General features: G+C 43.6%; 1 protein-coding gene and 1 pseudogene across 2 annotated transcripts; both read right to left on the minus strand.

Annotated features, from left to right (window-relative positions):
* Positions 1-728: 728 nt before the first annotated feature.
* Positions 729-1,289, minus strand: LOC310789489 (receptor expression-enhancing protein 5 pseudogene; annotated as a pseudogene). The gene has a single exon. The product of its transcript is annotated as a receptor expression-enhancing protein 5 pseudogene (transcript).
* Positions 1,290-5,027: 3,738 nt separating this feature from the next.
* LOC310789598 (acetylcholine receptor subunit alpha) lies at positions 5,028-26,043 on the minus strand (the record flags this gene model as incomplete). Its single annotated transcript, XM_083651244.1, has 10 exons — positions 5,028-5,165; positions 7,017-7,141; positions 7,299-7,413; positions 9,733-9,956; positions 10,501-10,738; positions 11,495-11,690; positions 11,852-11,961; positions 12,250-12,294; positions 12,514-12,656; positions 25,989-26,043. The coding sequence occupies 10 exons, from the start codon at positions 26,041-26,043 to the stop codon at positions 5,028-5,030; spliced, it is 1,389 nt and encodes a 462-aa protein (XP_083507370.1).
* Positions 26,044-26,363: the final 320 nt, after the last annotated feature.

Consider the following 26,363-nt stretch of genomic DNA (forward strand, 5'->3'; position numbering starts at 1 on the left):
GGAGGAGAGAGGAGAGGAGAGGAGGGGAGAGGAGAAGAGGAGAGGAGAGAGGGGAGAGAGATGATGTCATAGGCATTGATGATGTCACAATGCCATCAGTGATGTCACTCGAGCAATTGTGGTTTTTCGTTACACTTGGGTAATTCTGACATCACTGATGATATCATAGACATTGTGACGTCATTGTGATGTCATCGGCAAGTGAGGTCATCAGTGATTGAGTGTCATAGGCATTGTGAGCTCATCAGGCTTTAACCCCTGGTATTGCCGCTTGCGGCTATATTTTTATTTCATTGTATATACATCTTGAAACATGACTTTTGGGGGGGGGTCTTTAACTTGAATAATATTGAGCTTTCCTCCACCCACTACTTGATCTCCAGTGTTACTGAAGAGCACAGGTGTATCATAATTCTTTGCGATCAACTATCTTTTCCCCCACCGCAACATCGTCAGAGTAGTGCAGATGGACAGGAGAGAAATAAATGGCTGTTGAGATGTCAAACAGCATGGCCCAGTTTAGCATTGACGTACTCAAAAGATGAGAGCAAATCAGAATCAGAATCACTTTTATTGCCACAATATGCAAATTACATACGAGGCATTTGTCTTAGTGTCTGCAGCCAGGGTGGCAGTCTTGGGAGTAAACTGATGTGATCAAACACACACACACACACACACACACACACACACACACACACACACACGTGTAGCCTTCCATCTGCCCATCACTGGTCTTTGTCATGGCTGAGGAGCAGATTAGTAGTAGCCTCTTTGGTGACGTCCTTTATCATGTTCTTAGCCTTGTTGCTCAGGTCGTTGATCATGTTATCCATGGTGACCTGGTGCTGCATGAAGAAAGGCCGGACCACACGCTTGTACAACAGGTTTGAGCCGTTCCCCTGCCCTGGAGCCATACACCATATGAGGAACAGGCACTTGGCAGCATAGTAAAAGGGGCACCGGCAGAGGAAGATGTCAGAGAAGGCCTCTACGATGCTGAAGACCCCATAGACAACCCAGTAGGTCAGCCACTGTGTGTCGTCATCCTTGTTCTGGCTCTCAATGGCTTTGATGGAGAAATAGGCTGGGTAGGCAAAGGCAATCAGGTTGCAGAGAAGTGAGGCGCCATGTCCAAGTAGAAGATACAGTCCAACTAAACCCACGACACGCACGGCGATATATTCTCTCTGAACCCCGGTTTTTTGCTCCAACATTGCCAGCTGGTCAGTCACAACGTTCTTCTCATACAGCAGAGTCGTGTAGCGGTCCTTCAGCTGGGCAAACATCTTGACTTTGGGACTCTCTGAACCAACCTGTGGTTCACTTGCTAGTGGGCAATATGTTTACATTTTTCTCCCACTGATGATGATGTCACAATGTCTATGACATCATCAGTGATGTCATCAGTGACATAATTATTTCCCAAAATCATCTTATGACATGACTGATGATGTCATAGGCATTGTGACATAATCAGTGACAGTGATGTCATCAGTGATGCGAAGTTGAACAATTGTGTGCTGGGCATTCGAGGGATCAGCCAAGCAGCATTTGGGTAAACAAACAAACCGCGTTTCCTGGGGGAAATGGCAATGGGACCCTATGGAGCCACCTTGAATGTCTCACTCTAGCCCCGGCTATGTTGTTTACATTTTAAAAACTGCGACAGTTCACACACGACATGTATTATTAATATTATACATCAAACTCTTGAGCTACTTCTGCTCTCACTCAGAATGTCAAAATATAAGTGATGTCATGTATAGTTTTAGAGATATGAACGTTTGTTTGGTACAACTCATACTAGTTAACTGCTGCACTTCCGGGGGATTTGCGGTGTCGTGACATCACGGTGATTCCTCGTATAGAGCAGGCAAGGCCACGCAGCAGCCGAGCTGCCGAGCCCAGCTTAGGGTTTCGTCCCCGAAGCGTTTCAGTCTCGAAGGGGCGGATACCATAGTAGCGAACACAACAACCAACAATAAGCATATTGGCAATCAGTGGAGCCTAAGTTACTTCCTGATGATCTTATTCTTTATCATACATAACATACAAAATAAAATAAAATACTTAAAATCATTTGTATCTTATTGCTTTTTATTTGTCACTCTATTCCACATCTGACATCCAACTCCATATATATATATATATATATATATAAAAACACACAATAGGTGGCAAACAAAATGGTTGGTGCAAAATGACAGCAGAACACAGCTGTGACATTAAAGGGATATTTCACAATTTTCAAAGTCTAGCCCTATTTGCTACTTACCAATGATGATTGGTAAGTACTAAAATTTCATCCACAGTGCACACAAAGTAAATTTCAGTGAGCTTCAGTCAGCTTGTAACATAGCTTGTACATACAGGAGGAGCGTGACCCCATTGACCTTGCATGGGGAACAGCATGGATTGTGCTGAGAAAGAACTCTACCAAGCAACATCATCATTGTTAAGTAGCAAATAGCGCTAAAACGTGAAATATCCCTTTAAACTGAAATAACACATGGATGGTCGTTCTGAGGAATCACCGCCTGCAAAATAAATCACGTTGCCTAGCTGGTCATGTTTAACGCCGGCAGCAACACTGCAGAGATGGTAAGCAAACCAAAACACTTTAAAGGATACAATGGGAATTCCCAAATCCATTTCAAAATGACATTTCCTAAAAGGTTTTTGGACTTTTAAAGCTGCACATGGCAATTTTATACAACCTTCTTATTAGTCTGAATGACAAAGTCCCATCGCAGCTGAACTGAGAAACCGTGGATTCACGGATTTAGTGTTGGGTACAGACACATCAAAAGGTAAGGGTGAAACACAAAACTGATGTCATGTCACATGATCTATCTTGTTACCTCTCGCTGCCACTTGGAGGAGCCACTGTGCACAGTGGCCGAGTGCAGCTTTAACCCATTGATACCTGATGCAGCATTTGTGTGTGTATCCCTTTAAGACCGCGAACCGCGTTAACGCGGTTCGCGGTCTTAAAGGGATACGCACACAAATGAGGGATATACACGCAAATGCTGCATCAGGTATCAATGGGTTAAGATGGCCAGTAGACGTTTGATCATGTTATTATGGAAATGAGGATCAGTACATCCAATACCTCTCTTACCCACAAAATACAGTACAAGAGAGTTAGAGGAATTGACATGCGATCAGTCACAAAGCAGACCTTCAATTAACAGTAGAAAAAGGGTAAGAATTTTACACATGAACCCATAAATATAAATAAGTGAGGTCAGAACTCAATAGAGTGGCAGAGTAAACGAAACAATAAAGCTTCCTGGTAGGAAGAGCCCTTGCCCTGCACTCAAAGAGAAAGATACCCATGTACAATAATACAAAAACACATGAGATCAGTCGAGTCATGAACCAGACTCCTTATTATATACAATTGGAGAAGGCTAAAAAGTAGACCTTGTTATATTTAAATTGCCACTGAAATGCAATTTAGATGCTGTGTTGTTTAGAACTACATCCTCCAACAAATGCAGCTTAGATCAACTCCCCACAAACCAACATCCCCTCTCTATAAAGACCTAATACTGTCAGTAAGGTTGAATGACTCATTTCTGGTGACTTTTGAGGATATAATAGTTTTCTGCCATTATTACATCTAATGCTTCAAATTATGACTGTAAAAAAGGACAAACAGCCAGTCATACCTGGAGAATGTAATGCCGGAGCAGGCCTGGGTTCACTTACCATTCATGTCAGTATACCAACATGTAAATAGCAACATACAGTAATGATAAACCCCCAGGAACCTGACGCAACCTGAAACCAAGCTGCAAAAAAACATCAGTGAACAAATACAATTATTGAGCCCTGCCAGAATGAATGGCACACTTCATAAAAGGCCATAAAAAAAAGTAACAACAATAATAGAAAAATTGTTATTCACTAGAACTGCTTCAAGTATATGATCCATCTAAATCACCACACTCATACCTTTAGAGATGCTTCTTGGTTTAGCCTTTTACTGCATTCTCTTGACTTTGGATAAAGTACTGGAACACGTGTGCCTGTTTCTGTGTGTGTCTATACATACAGCATGCATTACCCATGATGCATCTGTGTGTGTCTATACATACAGCATGCATTACCCATGATGCATCTGTGTGTGTCTATACATACAGCATGCATTACCCATGATGCATCTCCCAACATCTCAGTGAGGCCTGCTGTCATGTATGTTTGGATGGATGGATGGATTTGTGTGCGTGAATGTTGTGTCTACAGCACAGAAGTCACACATACACTCTTATGTACTGTATGCATGTGTGTGTGTGTGTGTGTGTGTGTGTGTTTGTGTGTGTGTGTGTGTGTGTGAAGTTTTTACAGCATTTCAAAAACAAGTCAAAAGCTCAAATAATCTGTCAAAGAACCCAGTAATGATACGTACCATTATGTATGTATGTATGTATGTATGTATGTATGTATGTGTGTGTGTGTGTGTGTATGTATGTGTGTGTGTGTGTGTGTGTGTGTGTGTGTGAGAGAGAGAGAGAGAGAGACACACACAGACAGAGAGAGAGAGAGAGAGAGAGAGAGAGAGAGAGAGAGAGAGAGAGAGAGAGAGAGAGAGAGAGAGAAAGAGAGCGAGAGAGATCTACAACATGTTAAAATCCAGGTATATGTCAAACACCTCAACCCTTTGAAAGATACATACCTTTTAGGGCTGGCTATTCTAGCTGTTCTATTATTTGCCTTTACCCACTTAGCCATTATATCCACATTACTGATCATCAATTATAAAAAAAAATCTCACTGTGTAAATATTTTTGTCAAATCACCAATAGTCATCAATTGCAATATCGATATCAAGGTTTTGGTCAAAAGATATTATGATATTATTTTCTGTCGATATCGCCCAGCCTTAACACATTTGAGATGAATCTGCATCTGCATAATGCGTGCATGCATGCATGTGTGTGTGTGTGTGTGTGTGTGTGTGTGTACACAAGTATGAAGTGTATTCTGACGATGTGTGTGTGGGTGTGTGAGTCAGATCAGCCACTATACAGCATGTTGAGTTCGATGAGTCTGCCGGCGAAGACGCCGAGCGTCCCGATGATACACACCGCCATGAACACACACAGCAGGATGTGATCCAGCACCATGGCAACGAACTTCCACTCCTCTGCTGCCTGGGAGGGGATGGAAGGAGGAGGAGGAGCTTAGGCAGGGAGGGGATGGAAGGAGGAGGAGCTTAGGCAGGATGGATTTATAACATCTTAGAACACGGCTCTCTTGAATACTCGATTCTGATTGGTCAATCAACAATATTCACCGGTCATTATTTCTCGACAACCGACCGCTGCTCTGCCACACCTGGATTAATCAGTTGATAAGAGCTTTTTGTCAGCAAGACACTACTAATTAGGCCAACCAGTTGCAGCTGTGGTGTCTTGTGTGCCAATTACGAATGAAACCGCTTTGTCGTTGAAAACGCTATTAAAAAATCTATTTGAATAATTATTTTTGTCAGATTATTGAATGATTTAGTTGTAGGCCGTGTTCTAAGCGGGATAATGTATATAGAGGGAATGCACGTGACGTCACGGACGCGACAGTCAGTGCGGGTACGCCCACTCAGCTGCAGTGAGTGTCAAAACGTCTAAACAAGCCAGGTGGCGCCGCCGGGTCACGGTGTTTAGCGTTCAGCTTCCGCGAGAAAACAACGAAAATGGGAAAGTGCTGTTGTGCCATTGACTGTAAAAATAGATTCAACAAGGCGTCTTCTCTGCAGCTATCCAGGGTTTCAATGAGGGCTCATTAATTCTCTGGCTGTGTTTTATCTGCACAGATATAACGTTACATGAGTGACAGTGTTAACTATGAACAAAGCTAGCATGTGTTAGTGACAGCGTATGCTATATTTTTCTTAATAAAAGTTGTAATAAAATAAATATGTACCTCTCCACATACAACCAGAATATCCATTGCTGTCCTCGTTACTTTAATGTCGCCAACAAATCCAGCCTTGAAGTACGACCACGCGTCCAGGCTCTTGTATGCTTTCATGCTTTGGTTTGTGTATTTCCCCGGCGTCGATATTAAGTACATATAAATGTCAGGAAACCCTATTCCTGGCCACATGTCTACGTCCATGGACCACTGGTTCTTTGGCAAGCTGTAAGGGTCACATTCGAGTCCAACTGCCTTTATTTTAAGCAGATAATCGTTTATATTAGCCGTGGTTTCGCTACTACCCCTGGCGGAAGCCACGTTTGTTTTGGAAATTTGACACTCAGTGCTGCTCAGTCCGGCTGAGGGGGCGTGTTCGGGAGGGGGCGTGGCGTCTGTGCATTCCCTCTATAGAGGCGGTGATTACTGGGAAATAATGACCTTCAGGTGAACGATTAAGCCCTCCGCTGGCGCGTCGGGCTCAATCCACCTGTTGGTCATTATTTCCCCCGTAATCACCGCCTCAATATACATTATCCCTTACATAAACCAAACCACCCAAAAGTGACAATTCCGGGTGACGTTTTTTAGTTCACAAAACATTTGTGGGGTTTCACAGTCCGAGCCATGAGCCGAGGCCACAGCATCGTGAATAGCGACATTCCTGGAATGCGTGTTACGATGATCCAATTACATAGCCTAGCATTTACACATTAACCAAAGATATTGAAAAATATGTTGACAATGTCATTTTTGCATATTTGCGCATAATAACATTTCTGGTGGCCTGAAAATCCCCCGTGTGCCTCCATCTTTTCTTTCGATTTTCTATGGCAGCAGCTAGGCACCAATATTTAAATTGCGCCCCCTGTAAGATGTCTCATTGCTGCAATGTAGTGAAATTCATTCATTTGATACCAACGTTTGATTGATTAAACTCCACGTGATCAACACAATCCTTAACAATCAATCATCGATCATTGATTAATCATGTCCCATCCAGCTACTTCTTGGAAATACAAGGTTTTCATTTTGACAACAGCATGGTGTCGTACAACTTGTATCCACTCTCCATGCAGGGCTCGTCTTACGTTGTTCGATTCCTCGTCTGACTTCATGGTCTCAGCGATGTACTTCACCCCATCAATGGCACTGCGGACATCAGGGTTTTTAACGATGGGAGACTGGTAGGTGACACTGGTGGGGGTGGGGTTGCCTGTAGAGGGGACAGCAGGGACAGTTACATACATGAGTATACTTTGCTAATATTGAGTTGGACTGTTGGACTGCACAAAGTGTGTGAGCTGTGGTGCGTCGTCTGTTGGACTGCACAAAGTGTGTGAGCTGTGGTGCGTCGTCTGCTGCAGTCTCGCCTGAGATGTCGGAGATGTCCATGTCAGTCGGGAACAGCCTCTTCTGCTGGATCTCCTGACTCGGACGCTTCATCGTCGAGAAGAACATCATGTTGGGAATGGTTTCAATGAAGACCTGAAAGAGAGAGAGGGAGGGAGAGAGAGAGATAAAGATTAAATATGAGGAAAAAAATAAAAAATATTAAAATTTGAAAGTACATTCCATAATTGACATTTTTATTGACATTTTTTATTCATATATTCCTCTATATTGTAGGCTACCTTATCTTATCCTGTACTATTGTAATATAGGCTACTTTCGCAATGCTCATTGCTCAATACTACTTAATTCCTGCCAATAAATCTTTTTCTGAATCTGAATTTGAGAGGAAGAGAGCAAGCGAGAGGCAACGAGGGCCATGAGTCATGTAGGTGTGTGTGTGTGTGTGTGTGTGTTTGTTTGTGTGTGTGTGTGTGTGTGTGTGTGTGTTTGTGTGTGTGTGTGTGTGTGTGTGTGTGTGTGTGTGTGTGTGTGTGTGTGTGTGTGTGTGTGTGTGTCCCTTGTTCTTGTAAGTGTATGCAGTTATGTTTTTCCATCTCCCTCCCTAAGACCTGCATACTTAACTTCCACACATGCTTTGTTTTTATCCACATTCTAATGGAAAGGTTTAGGCCTACAGAACGTATATATAGCGTGTTTAAACTCTTGTCCACAGAGCACCCGGCTTCAAACCGGTTTTCAGTTACTCGCCACAATCAGCATTTCCCACATGCATCTGTAGCACTGCCAGCATAGCATAGAGGTAAACGGTGCCAACATGGTGCATGTGCTCTGGTCTGGGGGGTGTGTTGATCCAAAACCAGGATAAACAGCGGGCACCTCATGCCCAGTGCCATGGGGGTGGGGTGGGGTGGAGGTTGTTTGAATTGAACTCCTCTTCGACTCCTCGCGGCACTACATTGCTGTCATTGCTGACAAAACTAGAAGACCTAAGCAGGCATCCATTGGTACCAACCATGTCATGCTAGCTTGTCGGGAAGGGGGTGCTATAATGCTCTAAATTTAGGCTGCTTTTAGTCTTTTTTTTATTATTATTATTATTATTATTATTATTTTATTATTTTTATTTTTTATTATTATCTATTACTCAGGTGAGTTACATGAAAATTTACCCCCTATACAGTTGTCACGAAAGGTGAAATTAGTTATAGAGACCAAAACCTTTTCTTTTTTCCTGTACCAGGCTGTTAACACATTCACTGCCAGCCTTTTTTTTTTTACTGTAGGTAGCTTTTGCCAGAGGGTTTTTTTGAGGATTCTGGCTCATTTTACAAGAGCCAAGGATAATTTTCTGCTTGGAGTTTGTCAACACAAAGTTCACAAAAGTACTAATAGAATGTGTGCTTTCTCTGTCTAAAAGAGTTAGTTTGTAGAGTTAGTAGTTATGTAGATATTAGCCGTTGAGTACAGCATGGTTTCAGCGTCTGAGACAAAAAGCTGAGATAATCGCAGTTTTGTGAAATTCAATATCAAACAGTCACTTTAACCATTTATTTTTGGCATCAGTGAGACATCAGACATAAACAATATAGTTCTGAACAGTAATTTCCTCCATAGCAGCACCCGCACCCCCTCTCCTTACAACTCCTCCCTCCGTGGGCGTGTCTCCGTGTTTGTCAGTCACAAGCCAGTCTCTCCTGCCTGTCTGAGCAGTGAGCAGCAGCCTCTCTCTGGCGGTCCCTCGTCGGCGAGCGTGGATGTGGCTTAATCCGTTCTTGGATTTTCGGTTGAGAGCTTTGACGAAGCCTTGTGTGACTCTAGGCTTATGCTGCGCGCTTCAAAGTGTGCTTTCCACCCAGTCCACCTGTGGAAGCCCCCACCGCCGTGCGCCCATGTGAAAGGTTTTCGCCTACAGTATGAGAATGAGGCTCGTTCGCTTCTGGGTCCTCGGTTGAGCTCAGCTGGAATGCGTGCGTTTCTGGCCAAACAACACTCAATAGTCTGAGCACCGTCGCCACTCAGTGGGTCGGCGGAATGGATTGCACACGCCCGGCGGCTCTAACAGTATAATAGAAGATGCAAAAGGGCCAGATCAAGGATCCACCGTCAAAAAAAAAAAAACGATTTTTTTGACGTATCCATACGTCGCTGGCAGTTAACGGTTGGATTCTGCTTGACGTATGCATACGTCGCTGGCAGTTAACGTGTTAACATGTTTATTTCTGCTGTCAACTCTTGGCATTTTAACATGGGCCTCAATGGGGATTTACTCGCTTTTGGAGTCAGTCTCAAGTGGCAATTCGAGGAACTGCAGTTTTACTTCCGCATTGGCCTCAATACGACCGGCAGAAACTGGCCCGTCGGTGTGTGTTTATGTATATGTGTTTACACTGTGTGTGTGTGTGTGTGTGTGTGTGTGTGTGTGTGTTTATGTATGTATGTGTTTACACTGACCTTGCGGACCCACGCGGGCATGGTGTGCGTGCTGGGCGAGCGGTGATGCGTGTTGATGACGATGACGGTGATGATGATGGAGGCGATGACAAACACCATGGTGAACAGCATGTACTTCCCGATCAGAGGAACGGCGCTGGACGTGGAGGGGATCAGCTCCACGATGACCAGCAAGAAGACAGTGAGGGACAGCAGGACAGAGATGGAGAGAGTCATCTTCTCGCCTAGAGAGAGAGAGAGAGATATCACACCTGTAGTTTGTTTTCTTTGGTTGGAGCCATAGTGGAAAGGTTTTTGTTGCATTTAGTTTTTGGTTCTTTCAGGTTCACACCGCTCAAATACGAGTCCAGACCTTCAAATCTGGACTTGGTCTGGTCTGACATTGTGACATGTTACAGTGGTTTCTTATGCTTGGTTCACTGCACCAAAAGCATCTCAGAAGCATCGAGCAACGTCGATCAGGAGCCTTGCCATTCACACCAGAAGCCCTCTGTTTTGCCCGACGCCTTGCTCTGTTTTGCCCCGCGCTGGGCACAACTTGCATTGACTTCACGCCTGCATGGCTGCTCGTGCACTGCTCGCGGCTCATGTGAAAAATAGACCAGACCAGACCAGACCAGCATAGGATAGCTATTGCCAGTGGCATCTAAATGCTATCATATGCTGAAGTGCATGCAGCATGACACCTACCAGAGTCAGTGCAGTGTGACACCTACCAGAGTCAGTGCAGTGTGACACCTACCAGAGTCAGTGCAGTGTGACACCTACCAGAGTCAGTGGGCAGGTAGAAGACGAGTCCGGTGAGGAAGGAGAACAGCATGCAGGGGATGATGACGTTGACGATGAAGTAGAGAGGCAGTCGCAGCATCAGGAAGTGGTAGGTGATGTCCAGGTACGGCGTTTCGGGACAACATGTGTAGTAAACCCAGTGCTTCCAGCTCCTGTAGTCCTTCAGCACCCATTCGCCAGACTCCATGAAGTTACTGAGGTCTGGCCGATCACTGTCCTGAAAGATGGTGTAGAAAGCAGAAAAATAGATTAGAATAGGACATGGGTATGTGGCGTAACAAGAGTTAAATCAAGTGATTTCAACGTGACTTGGACATAACAAGCAAGCTATGAATCGATCTATCAACATCCCCCCCTAGCTATCAACAGCTCCGCTAGGCCAGGCTGAGCCGGGGCATTTCCTTGGGCGGCTGGCCGAGCAGAGCTTCACTTACCGCGGGGCCGCCGTAATGTTACTCCCCACCCAGACAGATAAAGAAGCTCCAGCAGGCAGCCATCTCTCGCAGGCAAGACTGACTGACTGACAACAGCGTTAACCAATCAGCTCCCGTGATTTGGATTTTCAACCGGAGAAAAAGCTTTTGCACATGGCGATGCCAGACCAAGAGCCAAATCCACAACTGTGGAGTGGGGCGTGGCTTCGACGGTCTGGAGTTCAACGCACGTTCATTCATTTTCATAAGGTCTGGCTGAGCATGGTCTTGGATAAATTGTGGAGTAGAATACATTAGAGTTGCAATTATAGAGTTATGCTAATTCACAATGCCTGTAACCTTCTGGTGTTCTGGACAGCTTTACATTCGACAACTCATTTTACTGTAACTTTTTGTATGCTTAATCATCAACTACAGTTTTTAAAATCAAAGGACTGAGAAGACGGTTTACTGCTGCAAACTTTGAAAATGTCAACTGTATGAGTGTAGAAGTTAAATTGACAGAAGTCATGCCGTGATCTATATCTTTTAATACTCACTGGGTTGATGGTCACCAGGTTTCCGTCGTACGTCCAGGTTCCCAGTTTCATGCTACAGTTCTGCAGGTCGAAAGGGAAATGGAGGACAACAATCTCACAGTAGCTCTTGAAGATGGCAGGGGGGTTCCAGATGATCACCCCGGTGTGGTCCAACAGCACTTTGGTCTCATGGATGATGGCAAAGTCACCGTCAGCACTGTGGAGGAGGAGATACAGGAGGCACCATGGATAGTATGAGTAGAGGAGGAGATACAGGAGGCACCATGGATAGATGAGTAGAGGGCATTTTGGGAGAGAGGGATGAGGAGACATATTTTTCAAAGTGGAGAAAACGAACAGCATTGTTTGTTTGTTTACTTGTTATATAGGACCAGGTCAGGTCTCCATATGTCAGTCGAAGGAACTCTGATCTTCTTGATTCCACCGTAGTCATCAGGATTCCACTTCAGGTTGACGTCCATCCATTGCTGTGGTAAAGATTGGAGACTTCCAAAGTTACAGCTGCCTCACATCCGTGATCACGGTGTCATTATTATAAATATCAAGGCTTTCATCTCAAAATGAGATGACCATTTGAAGTATACAGTATTGTGTCCTAATGTTAAAGCTGGTAAAAATGATCGATGTTTATGAATGCGACCTCTTGCAGTTGTAACTGTTCATACAGTATCATGGTCACTCCCCTCGTACTTTGAGTGATTGCAAAAGGAGAGCTTACCAAACCTTCTCATCCTGACCTCCAGGCTCAGTCTTACCTGTTTGAGGCGGACGTTGCTCGTCACAATCTGGTTCACTTCATCCTGGGAGACACGCAGAGACATGAGAGAAAATCTAAACTAATGCTGCTACTCATTCTAAAGCAATTTTGCCATGCATGTATCAAGTATCATCTTGGAAGTAAAATTTCATATTTCCTATTCCAGAATATTTCAATTGAGGACACACACACACACACACACACACACACACACACACACACACACACACACACACACACACACACACACACTGTGCCTTACCACACTGATGAGCTGGATCAGCTGCAGTCCCACGGTGACGACGACAGCGTCACTGAAGTGATTGACAGGCCGGACCACCTTGTTGTAACCAGTAAACAGGGTCTTCACCAGACGAGTCTCATCCTGTGAACACAATGCTGGGCCTAGGACACACACACACACACACACACACACACACACACAGAATTGATTGATTGACAAAGTCACTCTGTCTATTGCAGTAATCTATTCATTAGCCGACTATTAAAGGGACAGTTCACCCAAAAATGAAGATTCTGTCATCATCTACTTGCCCTCATGCCAGTTGACTTCAGTACAGTTCAACTGAAGTCAATGGTGACGGGTTTTCTCTCGACTTCTGCTGGCAACCTCTATGTTGCTCTATGCTCTATGTTATATGGACAAAGAGTCAAACTTCACCTGTGTGAGACCATTCTTTTGGGTGAACTGTCCCTTTAAGACGGTTCTTTATAAGACGTGTTTTTCCTTGGAAAAATACTTGACTGGAATGTTCTTGAGCAAACACACATGCGCGCACACGTGTGTGCACACACACACACACACACACACACACACACACACACACACACACACACACACAGATGTACTCAGCCCGAGAGCCAGTCTATATTTCGCTAAACAGTCTTCGCCAGATTGGTACAAGCCACAATTGGGCTGTACAGGTCGGGTTCTGAACCCATTACGTAATGTATGCATTGAGTGACCAGTGATGTGTGACTTATGAACAAACTCCTTGGAACTAATCCCAATCATTTAGGTACATGGGACTGGATAATAATTGCACTGCTTTTCAGTAGAATCATATTGTGATTGTGATATGATTTGTGATATTGTGATACATAATTGTTCTCTACATTGATGTCAACAAGCAACATTTCAAAGAATATGATTCAGTTTGGCATCACACCTAACATTACCCTGCAGTTAGTTCTATGCAATGAACATCAATGTGATTCTTCTACGTGTGATCATATGTAAGCCATATTGTGATAACGTATATATCAATATCAAAAGAAAAACCTATGATTATTGTGATACTGATTTCAAACATATGTCCAGCCCTAACGGTAGGCTACATGAAGCCCAGTTTACCACACTTCATTACCACTACAGCATTAAATATGCCCTCACTCTGGCTAAGGTTTACACACCTTGCCATACCCAGCTGCCATTCCCCCCCCCCACCCCCTCTCTCACACACACACACACACACACACACACACACACACACACACACACACACACACACACACACACACACACACACACACACACACACACACAAAGGGTTCTGTAGCGGAACTGACTGGACAGCTGAAGCGAGAGGCGAGCCAGCAGGTTGCGCTGAACTCTGATTCACACGCTAAACATTTCCCTGGCTTAGCAACCTGAAACCCTCAATGTGACTGAAGAGAGAGAGAGAGAGACAGACAGACAGACAGACAGATGGACAGACGGACAGACAGACAGACAGACGGACAGACAGATGGACAGATCCACAGTGACTGGCATTCCATATTGGTGAAAAGCCCCCACACCACACATCCCCATGAGCTCTCTAAGCACTGCGATCAAATCTGTTCCAGCATAAGTCCTCAGGAGTAAACTTCATCTGGGTGCTAAGAGGCTGTTTGGGAAAAGCAGTTCCGGCCAATCCACATGAAGCCTGGATCAGTTCGAGTTCAGAACCCATCCACTTGACATGAAGCCTGGATCAGTTCGAGTTCAGAAGAGTTAACCTGCTTTTAACACCTCTGTTATAAAAGGTGTTTCCCGCTAAGCAGTCTTCCAGCTTCTTTAACCTTATGAGCCCATAAACGACGCCCAGCCTCCGATTCGCGTGTCGTGAACATCCAGTACATCGACTTTGTGGAATATTCACTTCCTGTTGCCCATGTGAAGGTATTTTGAAATGTGAGAGGTGTGTTTCATAATCATACTGTGCCAGCGAGGTTCATTTCTAATCACTGCAGATCACTTAACCTGAGCGAGAAACTTGGCTTTATTCAGATTCAACACAAAACGTTTGATAGCTGGTTCGAGACTGCAGGACAATCTTATAAACACGTTTGTTTTACATTACTATGGTTACAGGCCTGGCTACTGTGTAGCTCGTTACTAGTGATACTGTCGTTTCTACGGTTACATACCTGCTAATGTATAGCAACAGGTTTCTTCAGGGGCGATACAGTCTGTGACAACTTATCTCTCCTGCCTATTGTTTTGATTTTCACTCGTAGGTATGTGCACACTGTGCGTGCACTATACCTTTAGTGAACTTGTCGGACACCGTGAGAACTTGAGCGGTTATGAAAAGCCAAGTTTTAAAAACCAAAAAGTTGGTTGCAACATGTCAACGTTGTGGCGAAAGAGTGACTTTTCAACTTTTGCGGTAGGAAAAATCCCAAACAAGCGATTATTATGTTTGCACATCATGAAACGTCATGGAAAGTCAACAGACTCTAGATGATGTTGTCAAAAATGGAGCTGCTTCACAGACGACGAATTGAGTTGCTGAATGACTTTGTGTAGTCATCATAAAGCGAGCTTTATGTCTCTATAGTGCCAGCTGTTCAAAAACAACAAGATTATGTTTGTGTGTCTGTCTCTCTTAAAGGAGACCATAAAACCTGTATAAAAGATTGTCCTTCAGCCTCTAACCAGCTATCAAAAGTTTTGTGTTGAATATGAATAAAGTAAAAGTGGAAACATCTGTTTCCCAAAAGGAGAGTTCTGCCATCATCTACTCTCAGACCAGTACAGGTGAAGCTTGTCCATGTAACACACAGGGAGGTTATTGTTATTACAGTATAGCAGCCTGATCCAAAACAACTGAAATCAATGGTGGAGGTGTGTGTGTGTGTGTGTGTGTGTGTGTGTGTGTGTGTGTGTGTGTGTGTGTGGGGAAGGGGGTTCTTTAGAGCAGTGGTTCTCAACGTGGGGTCCGGGGACCACCAGGGGGTCACCAGCAAATTGATGAAGTGTTCAACTTTGCCATTATTGCATTGACAAGAAGTTGACACAATTTGAGAATGTGTTTTTTGTAAGATTATTTTTGGGGCATTTTTGCCTTGATTCAGATAGGACAGTAGGCAGACAGGAAAGGTGGGGAGAGAGAGAGAGAGGGGATGACATGCGGCAAAGGACCTCAGGTCGGACTCGAACCCGCGTCGGCCGCGTGAAGGACCGAGCCTCCGTCATACGTGTGCTAACAGTACCAGGTGAGCCACCAGGACACACAGAAGAATGACTGTTTTGATCATAGTTTCACTGTTACCTCATACCTACAATATGGACTTCTGGACAAAATCAGACGTAACAATACAAAATATTCTCAGATTTGCGTCTGAGAGACCTTGAGGGATCAAATGGAGGTCCATGGACCTAATGTGGACTAAATAAGGGCTCCTTGATATTGAAAAAGGTTGAGAATCACTGCTTTAGAGTTCCAATACAAACAGATGCAAACAATAACACTGTGAGTAGAAAGATCTCTAGTTTACACCATTATTTGTTGCAAATCGATCGACTGCAATTTGTACAAAATGATGGTGTAAATATAGGTAATTATAATATATGTGTTATATAGACAAACTTCACCTGTGTTTCAACTGGCATTAACAGAGGGGAATAGGAAACTCCAGCAACAACAGTTGCAGGACTGAAAAGAATATTACGTTCATAAAAGCAACATGTTTGGGCTTGTGGCCTTCATCGGTGTTGATCCAGTGTGAAGACAGGATCAGACACATCGCAGCAGAATTAACCCATCTCTTAACTTGTTTTTCATCTGGTTCACTAAACATCAAGGTGTTCTGAATACACTGCCAGCAGTCTGTTGCCTCACCCTTGTTCAAATTCCCAGAGGCAATAAAGGTTTCATTCATTCATTCATTCATAATAATCACAGTAAAGTGCGCCCCCTGTCTGCTGTTATTGCTGTATTCTCAGCCTGCAGATTTGCACGGTGCTGCTAGCCAGGTTGTGGCACACGTTGTATGCCCTCGCATGTTATTTGTGGAATCTGCTGGCTGTGTACACGCTATAGCCCCGACTGAGCAGGCTGCAGGGATCTAGTTTCAGTTAGCCAGCAAGAGCACAGCCAACTCACACACAGACACGCACGCATGCGCACACACACCCACACAAACAGCACTGACTCAATCTCTCTCTCTCTCTCTCACACACACACACACACACACACACACACACACACACACACACACACACACACACTCAAACACAAACACACACACACACACACACGATCCAGACAAAAACAGGTTTGTTGTTGGTGTGTTGGTGTGTCAGTATACGGATGCTCATTTCCCTGAACCTGTGTCATTGTACCTGCATGTCTGTCTCTCTGTTTGTCCCTGTCTGCCCACTGGCCCGTCTGTTGTTCTGCTAGCATGCTTTGATCTGGCAACAGACAGAAATAGCAGAGAGGCAGGACAGAGGAGCCACTTGGAGCTGTCACTCACTGCCGGCCTGCTTCCGCATGGTGCACTGATAGCCTACTACTGATAGCCGCAAAAATGAGACTACAAAATAAAAGCTCTCTTTTCCATTTTCCTCCATTTTTGAACAGAGCCGTGGCAAAGCAGCGGTGTGGTTGAAGGCGCGTGGACTATCTGACTGGCGAGCAGAAGGTCACATTGATTGGACTCTGAGGACAGGCTGGGAAAATGTGTGAGGAAAAGTGAGGAGCAGCACTCCCTCAACAAGGACTGTCACGGTTCCCTTTAGCAAGGCATCTGAAGGAAAACATCACTCCTTGGACTTTGGATATTGCAGCTGTTAGCTATACCATCAGTTTGTAATGTTCAGTGTATTCCCAAAGGTTTTTTTTTCTTCAGATTTTTCTCCCATTTTCTCCCCAATTGTCCTTGGCCAATTCCCCCCCCCCCCTGCTGCTCCACCCACTCTGCCCATGGGGAGAGTTGTAGACTAGCACCATGCTTCCTCCGATACATGTGCAGTTGACCGCCGCTTCTTATTTTTATTTATTTATTCGTTTATTTGTCAGGGACAATGCAAGAATCATTGTAACAAGTTACAAGAACATGAAACATATGCGATGAATATAGGATATCTAGCCTGACAGCGGGGAGTTTCACCGGCAGGACGTAGCGCATGTGAGGATCACGCTATCCCCCCCCCCAGTTCCCCTCCCACCCAAACGGGTGCCCCGACCAACCAGAGGAGGCACTAGTGCAGCGACCAGGACTCATACCCAACCAGCTTCCCACCCACAGACACGGCCTGTAGGAACGTCTGACCAAGTGGGGATTACCACCTTTATTTAACCTTAGCGATTTACTACATTTCCCAGAATGCCTTTCGACAACCACCAGAAAACAAGCTTGAACTTCTCACTCTTCAATCAAAGGACGGCCTATGAGTCTATAAATATAGTCAGATAGCCAACTAGTTTATGAACATTCAGACACGTTTATGATCCACTTACTCAGAACACACTCATGTTGCATTCTGGTCTATTGAGGCTAACTGTGCATCATGGGTGGAGACACTGCTCTCTCTGCTCTTCTATGACGGGTTTCTCTCTGTGTGATTGTTGAACGTCTCTTGGTGCAAAATGGCGTCTCTAGAAAGAAGCCCTCACTCTTTGATTCAGAGGGACGGACACCAAAAACCAGATTATTTTCTGTTGATGTTTTAAATAGTTGAAAATCAAATCAAAATCTATTGTTGCACGACTAGAAATATCTAAAAGTGATGTCAGCTCCAGGTCTACGCTTAGTTATCCACATGGAATAAGGAAAATAAGAAAAATTAGTGATTACACTCAAAGTCAAAGGTTTGGACAGACGACATTTCTGTATTTTTTACTATTTTTCACATTTAGAAAAGGACTACCGCAGGAATGAGTCCTTAACACCCAAATGTTAGTACTTCCTTTTCCCTCATCTCAAAGGCTATGGGAGTTTAGTATGGGGATTTTAAATGCCTGAAATAAGCTCTGCGGTTAACAAAAGTTTATGAAACGGCAAACTTTGTGTTCAGCAAGATAATATTCACAAATGAGGACACACTTTTATGATTTTTGAAGCGTAAATGTGATTTTTTAAAATTTTCAGAACGCTTAAAAAAATAAAAAATGTGCTCCTCTACACTTCTACAGTATGTGAAGATCATCTTGCTGAACATAAAGTTTGATGTTTCATAGTCTGACTTCGGCCGCGGAAGAAAATCCCTTTCGCTCTCTGCTCTACCATTGGCTCCGACCCATTCTGTCAATCTCAAATGCCTCCGCTGCTGTGAAACAACAACAACAATGCTATAGCTCATTGCTACATGCTGAAAATGGCGAGTTTTGATGAAGATTTGGATTGTGCAATAAAGCAGGCCTGCTTGGTACTTTCGGTGGATGGTTGTAAAGGGAAACAGAGACTTTCCCCCCGCTATACCACAGTGGAGGTATTACCAGCCAGACTCTCTCCCGGTGCAGGGAGATACAGTAGATAAATTGTATCTAAGAAACCAATTTCAAGCATTTAAGCGTACGGCTTGAGATCAAAAAAAGAATAAAAATCAGAGTAGCCTATATTGAATCAGCTGTGCCCAACCTTTTGACTGGTGGTGTACAGTGTTGGGGGTAACTCATTACAAAAGTAACACATTACATGTAATATATTACTTTTAGCAGTAACTCAGTAATATAACTTATTACTTATAGGATTTCAGTAATATTATACCAGTTACTTTGTCAAGTAACTCAAGTTACAAATTGATTTTTTTTTTCTTTTATCAAAGCACATATTTGAATAAAGATACAATCATTTCCTAATCAAACTGTGTGTTTTTATGCAAATAACCACTATAGATGACAATAACAAAGGAAAAGAATAACATTTTGAATTTTGGATTGGTTACACTGACTTCAAGGCAGTTGAAATTAGTTTTCGGGATGGTTCCGGGGCAGCGATGTCATTCTGCTGCTGCTGTTGTTTTGGTAAAAGTAATGCAAAAGTAGTGTAATAAGTAACGAGTTACTCTACAAAGACAGTAATATTGTAAAGTAACTTATTACTTTCAAATTAAAGTAACTAGTAATATGTAGTATATTACATTTTGAAAGTAACTTGCCCAACACTGGTGGTGTATGAGGACAGCCCTAGAGCTGCCTCTCTGACCTTTCAACATGCCATTCTGACGGTGACCAATCCAAAGTCCAGGCTAAAGAGCGAAGGTGACTGGGTCTGATACATCCAGGCTGTTCAAAAAACTCTTTCACAACACTGCTATGGACACTCTGGATAGAGGATTTCTGTATTGATTATAGTAAGTTGATCAAACCAGTATATTTGAGGAAATTAAGAAGATCATTCCAAAATATAATATCAATCCATTGCAAAAAAAACAACATAATGTAGCAGACTACAATATAAGACAGAAATCATAATTGCAGTTGTGCAGTGACTGAGACACCTACGCGGCTCCTTTAACAGTGAAGCGGCCACACGAGGCCAGCACGCAGCTGTACATGCTAGCTAGCATTTGTCAGGTTAGTTAGCTCATGTAGCCTAGCCCTCAGGCCCGCCGCACCCCATTACGCAGAGTACGCAGACTGCGTAGGGCATCATGTGACTGAGGGCACCAAAAATTTTTTTTTTTTTTTTTTGCCCTCAGTCAGGCCACTCACTGAACAGCAGGCCAGGCGCCGCCTACTGGTTTACTAGTGTTTTTATTACTTTATTCAGGGTTAAAGTGGGTGCATCTCATTGTAAAATTGGACTCGGCCCAAATTGGGCTTCAAACGGCCCAAATCTGGCTTCAACCGGCCCAAATCTGGCTTCAACCGGCCCAAATCTGGCTTCAACCGGCCCAAATCTGGCTTCAAACGACCCAAATCTGGCTTCAAACGGTCCAAATTGGGCTTCAAACGTATCAAATCTGGCTTCAAACAGCCCAAATCTGGCTTCAAACGGTCCAAATTGGGCTTCAAACGGCCCAAATTGGGCTTCAAACAGCCCAAATTTTCACGTCGGCACGCACGTCGGCCCGTATCGGCCTGGCCTGCTTGGTATCTAATGCCCGGCCTGAATTATGATCCCAGTCCGCCCCTGCTTGCATGTACAGTTTAACAATCGCTTGTTTGCTGACATGTACAGTAATTCTAACAATTGTTTGTTTGCCACATGTAATGTAATGTGAGATACACTAGTATCGTTCATAATTAATGAATTTGCAGTCTTTCGTTTGACAGTTATTGAAAGTTTTGCGGGGGGGGGGGGGGGGGGGGGGCACCACAAAACAATTACGCTTAGGGCACCCAAATGGCCAGCAGCGGCCCTGCTAGCCCTAGCTGTATTATTGCATTGTGGATACGGTATAAATGATCCATGCTGGAGGAAACAGAGAAGCCTTTTCATTCCTGCGTCCCTACATTGGTGACCCCGTTAGTTGCGCTAACGGATGTAATAACTATGAAGACGCAACATTCCTGGACACGATGCTAGCGTTAGCTCTTGACGACCAGGCCGCAGCCGCCTCGTCCTCATCTTGCTAACCCCGGAGGCAACCACTTCCCTGCCAGCCTGCTGGTCCGGTTCGAGGAGCAGCTGTTTTCTATTTTTCATCTCAAGTAAGTAAGTCTGTGCGGTATTTGATATGCTGACTGTTGCATTTCAGGTACATTTTGTAAAATGGACATTTAAAACCCCTTTTTTTGTGATGCAGACAAAGTTCAAATGGAGGCCCGCAGGCTGTATCCAGTCACGACACCCCGCTTCTGTCTGGCCTTCACATCAATTTTGTGTGCAGTAAAATGCACCAATGCCTGAATCATTGAATTGAGAGGGATACAAAAATCGTTGCTTTTGAATTTAATAGACTGGTAATCTCTCTGGTGCCTTTGGCAGCGTTGGGATTTCTGATACAGCTATTCACCTTACTGTATGTAGAAGACACAGTCTGGCTTGAGAGACTAACAGGAAGTGTAAAACACAATCGGAAGTGCCAATTGTGTTTACACTTCCTGTGAGTCATAAACCTAGTCTGACTCATATGTGAGTCAAACTAAGTGACCAGGTGAGTCAGACTAGTTTGAGCAGGTAAAACAGCCGGCGTTTTGAACAGGAAGTCGTGACACAATGGGTCAAGTGGGCGGGGCTAGATAAGGTGAATCGAGCTTTATGCAGAGAAATAAACGCGGCTGCATTGCTTGATACGGGTGGTGGGGGGGGGTAAAATATAATGGTGTTCTGTGTGTTACAGGATAAAGAACATGCCACTGTGATCTTGTTCACACATTGAGTCTATTTCACATTAAACTAATCAAAACTCTCTGGCAGGCAGCCATACTGAGAAGAGATGTATAGAAGGATGAGTACATTCTATCCATTCCAATGTTACGCCCTCAAGCATTTTTAACTGTTTTCTGAGCTCTTATGATCTCACATTTGCATGCATTTGGTGTATTTGTTAACATAATCTCCCCATGTTTTATTTGATCTGTATATCTCCATGTGATCAACACAGAAGGCATTGGGGGGATTTGTCATCCTCATCTAATTTCAATTATACTTAATCACAAATCATCTGTTCCTTTTTGGGATACTGCCAGAGGCATAATGCTTCATAGCAGGTATATGAGAGGACCATTTAAATGTTAATTATGTGTTTTATGTCACAGAAGACAATTTCGCCTGATTTGCGTTCCGCTGCTTACCAGATAAAGACGTCACATCGTGAACTACAGTACTTAATACTGACTATGTTTCAAAGCAGAGTCTGCAGGCTACAGCTGTGTACTGTATATATATATATACTGTATAGGAGTTAAGTGAAGTGAAGTAACTATGCTTGTCAGGGCAGCACATAATTAGGCCTAAACATCATTAGAGACAATTTGAGTCAGTGCACACTGAATGATAATAATAATAATAATATTATTATTAATAATAATAATAATAATAATAATAATAATAATAATAATAATAATAATAACAACAACAACAACAACGACGACGACGACGACAACAACAACGATAATAATAATAAAAAAATCCATCTTATTAACAAGTTATTTTGTCTCTCATTGAGTCATAAAATCATAATGGGAAAAAAATCTGTCAATGGAGTTGGATCAAATCAATTTCTTCCAAGAATTTTGTAGACTTAAGTGTCATTTTCAGTGATCTGCATTATTCTGATTTGTTTGGAGATACTGACACTCATTTATAGAACATTTCTGAAACTGGAATTGGAAACAAGCAGACTTATCCCACCTGGCAGAATTTTTAAGAAAACTGACACAATTTTAAGAAAAATAAGATTTCTATACTGAATTTGAGACATGTTAAGATGAATGCTAAGAGGTCTGTAAACTACCGGACATTTTGGGGCGTGACTAAGAGGTCACAGGTTTAATCCCCACAACAGTCAGTTCAGTGTGTGCATCAGAAGCGGCTGTGTGTCCTGTCGAGGCGTCCTTGAGCAAAGACATTCCTGCCCACTCATTATAAATCACTCTGGAAAAGAGCCTCGGCTAAATGCCTTAAATGTGAATGTAATGAGGAATGCTAACGATAGCCTTTTTTTTTAGGTTACCTGAAGGACAAATGCTAACACATTCTCATTTCCCTAAGAGCCTTGCAAAGAAGGAAGCAGGATTTCAAGATTAAAATGTAAACAGTGAAGGTATTCCTGTATAATTAGGCTGTGTCGCCTTTATCCTGGTTACCAGCCCGCTGTCTCTGTACTGTGATGCACCATTAGTTTATCCCCAGAGCCCATGAATTAAAGCAGCTACGAGCAACTTTTTCGATTGTTATTAAACAGTATAAATTTAATATCAATGCATCACATCTTACCTCTAATAGTCGACGAGACCAAAGCCGTGTGTATCTGAGATTGCTCCCTTAGGTGATTATTAAGTCTACAGTCTGTCTAAACTCGCGCCAACAGGGGGCTCTCTAGAGCGACCGGACCGGGTAACCCGGAAGTGAAACGCGGAAGTGAAACCAGGAAGTGAAACGCAGCTGCCTTTTTACGCCGTTTGCGCTGCCTAGCAACATAACATAAACAATGTGAACGCCACGCATACTCGCGGGAACATCTCTCGTTATATTCTAACAGGTTTTTTGGAAGTTATTTTGTGGTTATGGCCGAAGTGGCTGCTGCAAACCGTTTCATTTCACTTCCTGATCTGCCCTGGCTACAGACACACTAACACTGGCCGATTCACTCGGGGTTCAAGCGAGACTACTCTGCGTTGGTATCGTCGACTATTAGAGGTAAGATGTGATGCATTGATATTAAATTTATACTGTTTAATAACAATCGAAAAAGTTGCTCGTAGCTGCTTTAAGCAAACACATTATATGTTTTTGTATTAAAACTTAATAACTTAATTAATTATTTCATTACATTTAAAGGATAATTCCCTTTTTTGCAACCTGGACTTTATTTCCAGATTTAAATATGATTTTTAAGTCACCCTGATAAGTTCAGTTTGATATACAGTACATGCACTGAAACGATCATTTCTTTTGAACTGCGACCTGAAAACGAGGGAAACGGGGCATGTGAAATGCTATTTACGTTCTGTAAATAGCTTATTTTCTGACACGCAGCGGCTATTATCCTTATTATATCATATATAGACAATAAGAAAATTGACAATGTATTTACCTTGGTTCACCCTGGCTCTGCTGTCCATCACATTGACAGCAGCTTGGTTCACCCTGGCTCTGCTGTCCGTCACATTGACAGCAGCTCCTGTTCCCTCCCGCTCCTTGTAATCTATATAACATTATTCCAGACTGGCTCAAATAAATACAGGCAGCCATCCAATTCAAATGAATCGTCTATATTCTCAAAACCAGAGAAATATCAGCAGTTAGCATCCTAGGCTAACGACATATCACAGACCATGCAAGTCCCCCGGAAGTGCTTTGACACGACCCTTTGACGTGACCTGGATGTAGGACTTGCAGGGCAGAGTTCAGCGCACAGAGCAGTCGATCTGTAGCTACTGTAGCATAGCATGCTAAACACTGCTGATAAATAATAATAATTTCGAGATTATGGACGATGGATTTGAATTTGATGGCCGCACGTATTTATTTGAGCTCTAATAATATCATATCAATTACAAACTGAGGAGCTGGGGGAACAGTAGCTGCTATGTGATGGACAGCAACCAGAGCTGATCGTTCCTTTTCTCATTGTCTCAATTCACCTTATGTAGCCCCGCCCACTTGACCCAGTTGTGTTATGACTTCCTGTTCAGAACACCATCTGTTTTACCTGCTCACTATAGTACTGTACTGTCACAGGAAGTGTCAACACAATAGGAAGTGACTGGCTGACCCCTGCGTTGGAACATAAGGTGAATAATAACGATAGGAGCCGCTGCATGTCAGAAAATATTACCGGACGTAAATACAAGCATTTCATACGCCCCGTTTTCCTCGTTTGCAGTTTGCCGTTCAAAACAACTTATCGTTTCAGTGCATGGGAATTAAAACCAGACTTATCAGGGTGACGTAAAAATCATATTTAAAGCTGGAAATAAGGTGGTTCTAAAGAACCGGAATTCTCCTTTAAGTTGGGAGGTTGGGAGTTTTTGCGTAATATAAGATCAATTTCACTATTTATATTTGTCTAAGAAACAAATTCCTTAGCCGTGCGAGGCAGCTGGATTTGCACGAGATAATGAGATCACGATCACATGACAAATCCGTCTTGCCACGCTCCAATCTATTGGTTTGAATCTGAACCACCAGTGGTTCGCACCAATCAGCATTCAGAGAGGCAGCTATACGGGTGGGATTTAGGTGTGACAGCGAGAAGCGAGCCTGTGATAGATGTGATAGACAGATGTTTCATCCAATCTCCTGCCAGCCAGCCAAGTAGCTTTTTGAAAAGTGCCTGCCCCTTTCAAAGGTTTGTCAAGCACGTGCCCAGATGGCGTGAAAACAAACCATCTGGCAGCATCACGTTACAAATGTCTAATTAAGCGTAATTGCCTTTAGATCAAAATGTCTTAAGACAATGAAAAACATAATACATTCAACCAGGTGTGTCCAAACTTTTGACTGGTAGTGTAGGCGGGGCTTCTTCAACTATGGGTTTTATAAGCTGTGGGTAATCCACACCTGACCAGAGTACCACCGGTACCGTCTACTTCAAAGAGTAGACTCCCATGAGTGAGAAGCTACGTTTGCTCGGTTTGGGTCCCTACATGACGAGAGTACTAGAATATTTTCATGAACGAGACAACGTGGACCCCATTCAAAAAGTTGCTTTGCTACAAAACCAAACAACAAACAAGAAATCAAGAGGTCGAAATAGGAAGACACAACACACACACACACACACACACACACACACACACACACACACACACACACACACACACACACACACACACACACACACACACACACACACACACACACACACACACACAGAGGAATACTCACAGGCGACTCCAGCGAGAATCCAGGCCAGCAGGATCTGGACCTTGGGGAGTTTCATATCTCCAGTAAGCGATTGAAAGCCACGCTCCTCAAAAATTACACCATCCGCTTAATATCTAAGTCAACCTGTTGAGTGGCCTACCTAGGAACAACATATATGCATGTGGACCAAACAGGCCTACGCAGGCAGTCACTGTGGAGCTGTGAGTCGGTGGTTGGTAGGTTGGCTCGGCCAGTAAATGAACTGAGCCACTCTGGTTTCTTATGGCAAACTCTATTCCACCTCCCCCACCCCCCACCCCCCACCCCCCCCACCCCACACCCCACACCCCCCACACCCAAACCTCTCAGCACATGGCGTGGCATGCATGGGGGACA

The sequence above is a fragment of the Poromitra crassiceps genome, assembly GCF_964638095.1.
Source record: "Poromitra crassiceps genome assembly, chromosome: 14".
In the NCBI taxonomy this organism is placed as follows: Eukaryota; Metazoa; Chordata; class Actinopteri; order Beryciformes; family Melamphaidae; genus Poromitra; species Poromitra crassiceps.